Source organism: Meles meles, chromosome 18, assembly GCF_922984935.1.
Source record: "Meles meles chromosome 18, mMelMel3.1 paternal haplotype, whole genome shotgun sequence".
Classification (NCBI taxonomy): Eukaryota; Metazoa; Chordata; class Mammalia; order Carnivora; family Mustelidae; genus Meles; species Meles meles.
Window position 1 is genome coordinate 5,093,080 of NC_060083.1, and position 12,095 is coordinate 5,105,174.

General features: G+C 60.0%; 1 protein-coding gene across 4 annotated transcripts in view; it reads right to left on the reverse strand.

The window, feature by feature from the left end:
* Positions 1-12,095, reverse strand: part of ARHGAP44 (Rho GTPase activating protein 44) — a 166,655-nt gene that overhangs the window by 1,609 nt on the left and 152,951 nt on the right. For 2 of the 4 annotated variants that reach the window (XM_045984174.1, XM_045984173.1), the window contains 3 exons: positions 11,202-11,423; positions 7,276-7,433; positions 4,078-4,458 (listed from right to left, as the gene is read on the reverse strand). In XM_045984174.1, the coding sequence (XP_045840130.1) occupies positions 4,078-4,458; positions 7,276-7,433; positions 11,202-11,423 (761 nt within the window). Of the gene's footprint in view, positions 1-2,029; positions 2,081-4,077; positions 4,459-7,275; positions 7,434-11,201; positions 11,424-12,095 lie in introns of all 4 variants that reach the window. The other 2 variants (XM_045984175.1, XM_045984176.1) reach the window with 2 other exon arrangements.

Genomic DNA, 12,095 nt, shown 5'->3' on the forward strand with positions numbered 1-12,095 from the left:
TCGAGGACGCGCGCTGCGACAGCTCCCGCGCCACCTTCTCCGCACACCCTCCGGCTCCATTCCCGGTGGGGAGGCTGCTTTCAGGCCGGGCCTCAGGAAGGGAGGGCAGGAGGCAGTGAAAAGCACCCCGTTCTCCAAGCCCGCGGACCACCGGGGGAGGCCGTGGGGATAAACACCACATGTCGGCAGGCACCGGGGCAGCTGCTCCCCTCCTAGAATGTCCTCACTGCCGCCACTGAAAGGTCTTCTGGAGATGCTTAGGGAGACTGCCCCAGGCAACAGAGCTCCGCATCTGGGACTCCAGACCTCTGCAAGCTGGCACAGACCAGGCCATTCCTTACAGCTGGAGGCTCTAAGGCAAGACCACAGAGGAGGGGGCCGGAGGGGCAGTGCTGAGCCTGTGGCCCCTGGGGGAGCGTGGTGGGCCCCAGAACGAAGAACCCTGAAGGTGTCACCCCCTCCTTGGCCTTCCTCGTTTCTGGCCCTACTTAGCCTTGCTGTCCTCCTGGGGACCCAGACAATGGGGGTGGGGGGTGGAGTTCCTCGAACAGGGGCAGCCCTGGGTCAGCCTGGGGTGGGAGGGCTGGTTTCTTAGTCTCAAGCTTTTTTTTTGTAAAGTCAACATTCAAGCCTAAACATACCGTACCAGGTGGACAAACATTTGGACACTGCGCTAGAAGACACACAAACATGGAAGCTGTGGGACAGAGGTCCTTCTGTCACCACCACCCCCCCAGCCCCCAAAATGTCATTCCTGTCCTCATCTCACTGCTTCAGCACAGAGTTAGGGGTCCCAGGCTCGGCTCTGCCAGTGACACTCACTCCTCCTGCCTCAGGGTACAGCAAGGGCAGCCTGTGTCCTGCCCTTTCCGCTGGGGTCACCTGCCCTGCAGCATTACCCCCTGCTGTTCGATTTCAAATCCCCTGTCATGCAGCCAGTGTGGCCTCGGTGGTTTACCTTCCCTGTGGCCCAAAGGGGAATCCCAGAGCGGATGACAGGTTTGACCCGGACCTATCAGGTCCAATCCTGGCCGTTCCCTTAGACCCCTTGGGGAAGGCAACTCAGTGGCCAGGGAGCAGGATGGAGGGAGAGAAGCCCCCACTGTCGGATCCAAAGCGTCTGGATTGAGAGCTGTCGGTGGGTGGGCAAGAGACCCCTTGTGTTGTGCCTGCCCCGTCTCCACAGGACCAAAGGTTTAGCGGCTTTTGTGGAGGCTCTGGAGGGTGGGAACTGGGGGGAAGGGGTCCTCCCCCGGTTTACTCTGGCCGCCCCAGACTGTGATAAGAACACCTGATTCCCTCCGGCTTCTCTCCTGCTTGTCCCTTGGTTTTAATTTTGAACATCGGCTCCCTGTGGCCAGAGGAAAGCAGGCAGAACTCAGTATAAATGCTCCCCCAATACTGAGAGAGGAGGCAGCCGGCCCTAGGCCCTGGGGGAATAAACTCAGAGGACTGAATCCTACCACTGTGGATTCTTCAGGACTAGCCCGCTGTTCAGACCCGAGGAAGACAAGTTCGAGCCCACTTCGGAAAGTGGGGGTCGGCCAGGACGACCTCACAGCCGCAGGGAACCCGCCCCTGACACCGCAGTGGAGGCCGTGTCCCCTGGGCCGGGCGGGACCCTCCTGGAGACACTTCTCTAAGCCAAGGCGTATGCAGCGAGTGAGGCACCTGGCTCCAAAGTCTGCAGCGGGCAACCCACAGACAGACACGCCCCAGGAAGAACAGACCTGGGAGCCCTGTGGTACTAGGCCGAAGAGAGAGGGATGGTGGGGCTGACCCGGGTGCCCGAGAGCCAGAGGAGGGGAGAGCCTGCGAAGCCTGCTTGCGGCCTTCCTCCCCATCTCCTAGCGCGAAGCCAGCCGGAGCCAAGGCGGCCAGTGATCCCCAAAAGCCAGAGCAGCTCATGGACCGGAGTGCTCCCCCGAGGCTGGGGCGAGGCATGGAGCAGAGCTGCCATGCGCGGGGAGGTCCGAGCCACATGCAGAGCCGAGGGGGCGCCGGGGCCTGGCGAGCTGGGGCCGCTTACCCTGAAATCCCCCTCACACGTATCCACAACCGCGGCCCTCATGTCACACAGCTGCGGGAACACAACGACAGGATTCGGAGAAAGGAATAAACACGATGAAACGAGAACGTGACAATCAACTACACCGAGTATCACAGTCGGGGGGGGGGGGGGGGGGACCAAAGCGTCAGATGCTGCACCGGCCGAGCCCCGTGCGGACGGACAGAAGGACAGCCTGCTGCCAGAGAACACGACGGACGCACCACAGTGTGGGGGCCGGAGTGCTGTTAGCACCCAAGGTCAGCCCTTCTGGAAGAGCCCAGAGGAAGGCGGGGCACTCACTTCGGGCCCCCCGTTTCAACTCCCGTGGTGTTCCCACTTTTCTGTTCCTCTCCGGTGACACCCTCTGTCCGATGCTTCCTGCATCCACGCTCCCCGGCAGCCCTTCCCTGGGGTGGCTGGAGAAGTGGGGGCCCTGGTGGGGGGACTGGTGTGTGGGCAGGAGCGGCCCCTCGGGGTGACTCGGGGCGACCCTGAGCTCCTGCTGTCACCGTGCCCCCTCCCGCGGGGGCTCACGTGGAAGAGAGCATGGCCACCACCGACTACCAGCAGGGAGTGGTGCCGTCGACTTCTGGGCAGGAATTTCCTTAATATTTGATAAGCCTCGGGGCAGAAGTCAGCAGCTGTAGTGGGACACGAGTCCCATCCAAAAGCAGAGCAGCCGAACCACCCGAGGCTGCCCGCCCCCCACGACAGGTAGAGCTCCTGACCCATCCTAAGCACGCCAGTCGGACGAGACCCGCCGTGGGTGCCGGGAGCCGAACTCCACAGGCTCACTCACCTCCCATCTGATCGAGGGGGGAACCTCACTCTTGGACAAAAACACGGGGGAAGTACGATCTCCGTCAGAAATCCCAGGGAACCGACGACCTAGGACCACACGGCTGGCCCTTCGAAGCACGTGGACGGGTGTGTTTGGGCGTGTGCACGTGTGCGGTACGTGTGTAGTGATGTGTACCTGTGTGTGTGGTTGTATGCACGTGTAGGAATCCGGTAATCGTGTAATGTGTGTGTAAGGGAGCATCTGTGTGTTACGCTATCTGGGGCGTGAGTGCTGCCTTACCGGCTAGTCACGACGGCCCTGGACAGACATGGCCAGGCTCTGCCACCTGGGGACACGCGGCCCGGCCTGCCCCATGCCAGCACACAGGCCAATGCCTTGCCTGCCTCCCTGAACGAGGAAAATGCTAGCCGAGCTCTAGTGGTCACCACACACAAGCCCCGAGTCTCTCCTGTCGCGTGGTCAGAGTATCTGGGGAGACGTTGCAAAAAACATCCTTTTTCTTCCACTAGTGAACAGTTTCACTCAGTGTGGTGTGTGTGACTTCACACTCTATATTTTTTGGGGGGGGTGGGGGGCAAATAGCTCCATCTCCCATTTTTTAAACTTAATACAAGACTAAATTTAGTGGTGGGCTTGTCCAAGAAGCTCCTCAAAGAACCAGGGGGACCAGTGTCTTTCCTGGAACTGACCCTTCTCTAAAGATTGCTGGAAATGCACGTTTCTAATAAGGCTTACTCCATTCACAGGAGAAAATGTCTTTGGTTCTTAGCCTCTGTTCTCAAGATAAGGGTCTGTACCTTTGTAGACATCAGGACTCTACCCCAGGAGAGCCACCAATGTATCACGCCGCTTAGATGCCGGCTGGTCTGCAGTCACAAGCCAGCCCCCAGCCTCTCCCGAAGCACCGAGCACCACCTCCAAGTACTCAGTGCTCAACCCCCAGGTGGGGAACAGAAACAGAGCCCCGCGCTGATGGGCATTCCCCTGGGAGAAACCCCCATTAGAAGCCCTTCTGCAGGACAGTCTGGATCCCGGGGCTGCTGTCCACCAGCCTCACGTGTGGTGGGGGGCGCTCCCAAGACAGTCAGAGAAGCCACACGTGGCACCAGCATGGCCACCTCGGGGCAGACAGACGTGCTAATGGGCAGTGGCACCAGGGATCCCGCCACTGGGCACACCCCGCTGAGGTTCGTGGAAAACTGTGGCGGCGTCGCGGCTTGGTTACCTGTCGACATGCTCTCCCCGGGGGCCATGCCGTCCAGCACGGGGTGCTCCGTGGACTGCGGACTCGGGGCTGGCAGGCTGACTGTGGGAGGCTGAGGGGGCGGCAGGGTGGGTCTCTGTCGGGGCTTGGGGGTGGGCCGGGATTTGGCTGCAGTGCTCGGGAAGCCCGCAGGGGAGGCCAGGGGAGGGGCTGCCGCCGCTGGGGAGAGCTGGCCGGAGGCCAGGGAGTACCCCTGGGGGTAACTCAGTCCGTAGGGTGAGGGGGTGCTCGGCGGGGTGGGGGACAGGCTGAGTGGGGACGGCTGGCCGGCGGACTGCTCGGTCACAGCCCCGGGCTGGCCGAAGGGGACCTTGGGTGGAATTGGAGCCAGCTTCTTGGAAACTGAAAGAGAAAACACAGGCGTACACACTAGGTCAGGAAAGGAAGCTGGCCGTCCCCAAGGCCTGTGAGCGCGGCCACTGCCCCTCCCCACCACCTGCCGCCCCCTCGCTGCAGGCTCCCTGCGCTAGCCACCCCGCGAGCAACCAATGGGGTTTTTAAAAATTCGCCTCAAACTCCAAGCTTTCATGTCTCCCCATCTGTTCACTCATCTCTCCTCCTCCTCCCTGGACTGCTGCCATGATCTACACAGCCCTCGCCAGGGCGGAGAACAAATTTCCCGTGCACGGGCCGCGGCTGGCTGCCCAGTGTCCTCTCTTCACTTCCGCATGGTATCAGGGCACACGGAGGAAGGGGGAGCGGGTGACACAGGGTCCAAGAGGGACGACAAGCGCTCACTTGGCGACTCACTGGAATGTGGCAGGACAGGAAACTGACTGCGGGTTGACCTGCCCATGCTGCCCCAGGGTCCCGCGAGAGCCACAGACAGCCGGGGTCCCCGGCGACTCCTCCATCTCCCCACCCGCCCCGTCCTTCCTCTGAATCTTGGGTACCTGCCCGCCCCGAGTTTTCCTTCGAGACTCGTGCCCTCTGGGCATGGACTGTGCTGAGAGATGGACCGCGTCCGCCCCCTCTTCGTTCTGCCCCCCCCCTTCTGTTTACTTGATCCTGCTACGTGACGGCAAACACTTGATGCCTTTCACTGATTCACTGACAACGAACTGGTAAGAATGATCCTGTCCACAGGCAAACGTTTAGAGACAGCGATTGCTAACACGGGACGACTAAGCCGAGGGCTGCCATGCACGGCGCCAAGTCCAGAAGAATCCGTCTTCTAGGTGCTCGAGGAGGCCTCGGGCGCTCTCCTCTCCCAGCTCCGTTCCGCCACCCCGTGGAACAAAGTCTATTCTAATGATGGCGCGAGCTCCCCAGGCTCTGTCAGTGGATAGCACCAACAAGACAAGGACGCAGTCTCTCCAGCGTGGCTTCGGCTCCCTCCCTCGCCTTAACCACCCCGTGCCCTGACAGTCCGTCTAGACCCCTGCTCCAGGAGAGGAAGGACCGCCGATTCTCCACGCGGTTGTGGCACTTACACAGCATCGGCATGGAAGAGCCTTCCAGACCCATGACCCGTTCTACCAGCTCTTCTCGGCAATCTAACCCAAGGACGGAGCAGCCTCTCCGGGCCCCTGCTCTGGGAGCTCCCAGAGGGGGCTGCTTGCTCACGGGAGGGCATCCAGCGGGGCCCCAGGCGCAGAGGCTCCAACAGGCCTTCTGCATGAGCCCGAGGAGGGGAGGAGCAGGGGATGGTACCATGTTTGAGAGGATATTTAGCCCTCCTTGGTGGCAACAGGACTAGGCCAGGACATAAAACTGGAGACACGGTGTGACAAGACTGAGAAACCTTAAAAACAAAACAGCTGAGCAGGCATGAGGGCGGCGGTGGAAGAGAAAGGTGTGCCTCTCTCAGGAGCACCCTGAGCTGCAGACCACCCCTAGGGGGAGGGAGCGGGGTCATTCCAGGCCGCACTCCCTGCTTACCTTCTGACCTGCCACCGGCAGCATCAGGTTGGCGGGCCTGGAACCAGAGGCCTGACCCCATCGGACACTGTGGCTTAGGCGTCACCCTACCTCTCGGGGCTGGAGGGAGGCGTAAAGGCTTTAGCACACAAAGATGGACAGGAAAGTGTGTCTGGACCACAAGGGCGACCCGCTGCTGCTGGACGAGGGCGCCGGGATGCTGAAGTCCCACGGCCACCATGGTGCCCCAGCTCCTGGGTCTGGAAGGGAGTCCCCGCATCTCTCCATGGTTCCCTTGAACCATGCGCCCATGTCTGCCTTTCTGCCTATTGCTCTGCACTCTCGGGGCCCAGCACAGGGCTCTGCACATGGGAGGGGCTCGCAACATACCCGTAGGCTGTGCAGGGTGTGACAGGGAACTGAGACCATAGGGAAGGGCCTGGCACCTGCCACCGCAGCCCAGAGCCAGGGAGCCCAGCAGGGACCTGTTGCGGAGGCTCAGGGGCACAAGGCGAGCCACCCTATTCCGTGAAGCCTGGGGTCAAAGCCACACTGGGAAGCTGGAAAGGCTCACCCGAGAACAAGTTTAACAAAGTGCCACTTTAAGTTGGAGACGTTGCTAAGGAAGAATGTAAGGAGAAAACAGACAAAGGAGTTTAAGTGCACGGTCTGTGCAGCCCCCCGTTTATGAAATGTCGCCACAGAGCATGTCTCTAGCTCTGGGAGGGTCATTTCAGAGACAGTAACCAGGCCTTAGGGTGGGTTCCGTGGCAGATTCTGGGTTGGGGGACTTCCGGGTCAGGGCAGAGATTCTCAGGCTTCCAGAAACACTGAAGGCCGGGACTCCTGTAGCGACAATCCCAATTCCCTGCTCCGTGTCACCTTCTAGAAACAATCCCAGGGGTAGGCAGCCGTGCCAGTCCCCAGCTCGGGGCGTGGGGCTCCTGCACAAGACCCCAGACAGCTTCTTAAGAGGTGGGGGTAGGGCCCGTCAAGATCCGTGAAAGGCACGTGTCGTTGTGGATAATGCTGTGTACAGAGAGGTCTCGGGGTCTGGGACACAGGCCCCCGCAGAGCCCCTGACTGAGCCCGCTGTTCAAACGAGTGACATAAGGAGTAAAGACAAAGCGGGCCCTCTCGGAGTCAGTTAACTCTCCAGAGCCCTAATGGCCAGCCCAGGGATTCTTCACGAAGTCACACAGTCTCTCAACGTCCATGCTAAGCGAGGGAAAGGAGTGTCCAGGCATCATGACAACTGTTCCCAACCGGAGAGCCGAGCAAAGGGTCGCAGTGATGTACCTTTCCGGAGAGTGTGTGGGCTCTGGTCTGGGGGTGGCTGGCTGGGGCTGGGGCCTGCTTGTGGCCCTGGCTGTGTCCCTGCACCAGGTGTCCCCTGGCTGGAGCCTGGACTTCCTTTCTGCCCGGATCCCGGAGAAAGCTCCTTGCTCTTCGCAGTGCTGGAACAGAAGCACACGAGACAAAAAAAAACCCCCTAGACTCAGGCAGGTATAACACCAGCCTGTGGGCCGCAATCCCACGAGCTCTGCCGGCCCAACCCTCCGTCTGCCCCATGCCCTTCAGGGATGCTCCGGGAGAGGGGACTGTTCCTTCTTGGGCTCTGGGACCTGTGTTCTGCTCCTACCTCTCCATGCCTCTGCCCTTTGTCTGCCAGGAGCCCACGAGCGCCCCCACTCTGTGTTGTGGGGCCACGGCTCTCAGCTGAATTCCCTGACCTCCATACCAGGGCCCGAGCAGTGGGTCCAGCCTGGGTATCAGTCCCAGCAAGTGGGATGGTGAACACAGGCCCCTCACTGTGCTCCCACATATGGCCAGTTCAAGTCCCAGCTCCCCCCAAGCCCCAACCCCAGGCTTAGGGGAGTCAGGGCCCATGGCAGGGAAGGCTTCTGGAGTCCTCTGAATTGAGAAAGGGACACCCCAGGTCACCACGTCTCAAAGGGGATTCATCCTCCACAGCTGCCTCTCTGCCAGGCATTGTCCTAAAGATAGAGCACATGTTCACAGAGAGCCTACTCCAGCCAGAGAACTGGGACAGCAAAGAAATGGAGCTCGTCACTCCCCGCCATCCCCCGACGCCCCTCCCATGGCAGACGTTCCTAATCGAGCTCCGGAGGTCCCTCTGCCCTGAGCCCCTCCAAGGGCTCTTTCTCCCACTTACTTAGGCTCCAGGCAGCCCCAGTGAAGCAGAATGAAAGCTACCTGTCACCCTCGTCAGCAACCGCCTGGACCCTCCTGCCCTCGGGGATCAGGCATGGGGCTCGGGACCTAATAGCTACCTCTTTCCCACAGAAACAAGCAGAGCATATTTGTTCCCTAAATTTTCCTAGAGGCCCCAAATATGAAAGAGCTAGACATCTGCCACCCCGTCCTAGCGGGTTATGGCCAGCAGGACTGGGAGGCGGGAACCAGGGCTGGAACAGCAAAGTGCAAAGTGTAGCTAGCTTTCCCCTACCTGAAGGCATTAAGGCAACGTCAAGTTCAAGACTGAGGTACACTCTCTCCTTCTCAGGGTGAGCTTCAAACCACACCTGGGTCATCCCTCCCCCCACCCTCACCACTGAAGCCATTTCATCCCGAGGGGCTGGAAGAGCGACATCTTTCTCTGTTTAATGAAAAACAGCCTGGGGGTGGGGGGACCTTTCATTCCTCTTCAGGCTCGAAGCCACCAGGCACCAGGCATTACAGCCAAATATCGATCTACGCTTGCCTCCTCCTCTGCCACCATCAGCAGGTAGTTAAAACCTTAAAAAGAAAGCCCCCGCCTGGGTGGCTCAGTGGGTTAAAGCCTCTGCCTTCGGCTCAGGTCATCATCTCAGGGTCCTGGGATCGAGCCCCACATCGGGTTCTCGGCTCTGCTGGGAGCCTGCTTCCTCCTCTCTCTCTCTCTCTGCCCACTTGTGATCTCTCTGTCTGTCAAATAAATAAATAAAATCTTAAAAAAAAAAAAAAAAAGAAAAGAAAGAAAGAAAGCCCACAGCAAGCAAGCAACAAAACTGGCTTCTCATGGGAGACCAGCGTCTTCTGCCCCCAGGGAATCTAGGGACCAAGCAGCTGGCCCTTCCCTTCCCGCCCACCTGATGCACCCCCCCCCACCACAGAAACCGCTATTTACCTACTTGGCCTCGCTGCCCCCTCCCCCCCAGCATGGGTGCAGCTGAGGGGGGGGCAGTTACTAAGGAGCACTAGATGGAGGTGGCTTGGCAAGGACACATTCAAGGACAGGTTACTTCTGGGGACACGTGACACAGCGAGCTGGGGTGCAAAGGGGCAGGAAGCAGCGCTCGGGGACAGAGTCAATGCCAAGCGGGGGAGCAGGAGGCAGAGGCTGCGCCTGGCTGGAGAGAGCCGCCAGTTCGGGGGAGGGGGTGCTGGGGAGCAAGCCAGAGGGAGGAGGGCCTGCCACCCTGGGGACGGGCAGACAGGAATCCAGCAACTGGAGGAAACACCAGTCGGGCTGCGAATGTCCAGAAAACAGAAAAAAAAAAAAAAAAAAAAAACCCAAAGCAACGGAACATGCATTTGTACTGGGAAGAATCCATATGGGCGGAGAAAAAGAATGGTAGAACATGGGCACCCAAGGGAACGTCTCAGGGCTGGGTGCCCCCCAAAAAGGGACAGTATGAGCAAAGGCAATGAGCTCTCAAATACTCTGAACCCATGGGTGGTGCTCCCGGCCCAGAGGTGACTCTCAGGGTCACCACGCATCTTTGAGATTCTGGAAATACCGGGGAAATCCATCTTGGAGGGGCGTTTTCTAAAAATAGCTTTTATAGGTCAAATAGCATTGAGCACTGAGAGTCAGCCCTCAGACGGGAAATCAGGACGAAGCCGAGAAGAGCGCCAGAAGGGAACCCGTGCGGCACTTCGACTTGCTCACTTCCTCCTCGTCAGCCTCCCTGGTCCACAGCGATCGTCCTCTACATCTTCGCTGAACTTGCCCTCCCGCACCTGCCTCTCTCTCTCTCGAGGGGACCTGAAGCCCAGCGAGTGCAGAGCCAGGGCCCTTGTCCTCGAGCCCTGAGCTGGAGCCATCAACAACGACCCGCTGCCAGCTGCCCACTCCCATTTTTCTTTTGTCACTTTCCCATTTCATGGGGAAAATACCTCCTACTCATTAAAGGAAAAAAAAACCAGCAACGACCCTGCAGCCCCTTCATGTAGGAAGCTGGTATTTGCGTGGACGTGCAGGTAAAGATCGGGTGATGGGGTGCTATTAAGCATCCGACTCTTGGTTTGGACTTAGGTCGTGAGCCAGAGCCCTGCTTTGGGCTCCACAGTGCGGAGTCTGCTGAAGATTCTCTCTCCCTCCTGTGCTTTCTCTCTCTAAAATCAATCAATGAATCTTAAAAGATTGGACGAAAAGGTTCAGCTTCCCAAAACCTCCAACATATTTTTGGCAGGAGCCCTGGGGGGAAATGCTGTGTCCCAACTAACAGACACACAGTGGCCTCTCATTTGAAAGACCTTTCCAGCTTCTCAGCTGTTTCAGGACAGAAGCACCCAGCGAAGTAGTCCTGGGCCTTTTCCCCTTCCAGGAACCCCCTGTCAAGGAAGGGCCAGACTACACCCTCTCCGCTGGGACCCGAATGGCCATGTGCCCTGATTCTGCACATGGTGACAGGAACTGCCTTAAGGGCACAGGTCCCGCGTTTTCTCTCTGGATGGACTCAGTCCCCCATAAACATTCACTGAACTATGAGCGCCAGGAGCTCCCTCACTTCTGCCCTGGAACAAACGGAAACACAACCGGGCATCACACCACACAGGTGCCCAGGCCCCGCCCGAGTGACCACATGACCTCCACTCCTTCCCTGATTTGCACCCAGGTAGGCAGATGGGGAAAGGGCTCCTCTGCATCTAAAGGTAGAGAGGAGAGAAAGGGAGAACGACTACAACCCCACGTTTCAGAATCGGGAAGTCATTACAGCAGAAAAGGAAGGGGAGACCGGAGTTGGCAACTTAGCGCTCTCACGGCTTTCTCGGCTTTCTCGAGCTGCCACCTTGCACGCCCCCCGCAGGATGCTATTCTTGGGAAGCCGGGGCTCCATCTGACGCGCTGGGGTGGGGGAGAGCTGGGAATCACTCGCTGCGTGCCAGCAGGATGCAGAAAGCCAAACACAAAGGCTCGGGAACAGGGAGGTGACAGAGAGGGCGCAGCCAGCCCGCCCCCGCCCCGAACGCGCCTGGGCTGGCCTGACCCCGCTTACCTGGTCCGCTCGGCCCCGGGCTGGAGGCCCAAGCCCGAGGGCGACAGTGAGGGCGCTGCGGGGCCGTCCGGGGGCTGCTCCGGGAGGGGCGACGGCAGAGGCGCAGCAAGCTCGGCTGGCGGCGCGGGGGGCTGCGTGGAGGGCGGGGCGCAGGACGCCTTCCTGCCGGCCGAGGAGCCTCTTCGAGCCACCCAGGACGTGTCCATGACCCTCACGCCCATGCTGGCGAGGGACACAAAGACACCCGCTTACCCACGCGTGCCCAGGAGCAGGCGCCCTCCCCCGCACAGCGGACACATTCAAGCACGTCCGCCAGGAGAACAGCCGCACAGCCTTAGCACCCTCCTGGGCCCGGGAAGCGAGGCCGGGCTGGGGCGCTGCCCCGCCCGAGGCTGCTCCGAGCCCGGCTGCACACCGGCGGCTCCGCTTCCACCCTCTGCCAAAGCCAGCTGGCCTCAGGATCTGCGTGTGGAATCCAAGCTTGCCCCAGAGCAGAATGCAGCCCCTCTGGGGCTCACTCCCTCCCCCAAGTGGGAGATGGAGGTGGGCAGGGTGGGGCTTGGGGGGGAGCGGCAGGGGCAGCATCGCACTAGAAGGTGGCACTGACCAGCAGGAAACATCTAGACATCCGTCCTCCTGTTTGTCACTTGGGGTCTAGGACACAGGCCCGAGTCAGGACTCCTGCACTAGCCCGGGGACCCTGGCCGAGCTACAGTCTCTGCAGGCCACGCCCGCAGGTCTATGCGGCAGGTGAGGGGCTGACCGTGCCTATGGTCCCTCCGGGCTGTGATTCGGTTTTAACCACGGAGACCCCGCTTCTACTAAGTCGGCCAAGCAACCAAACACGGCACATTCACCCTCTCGCAGAGCTCACTAAAGGCATGGCTTGTTCTC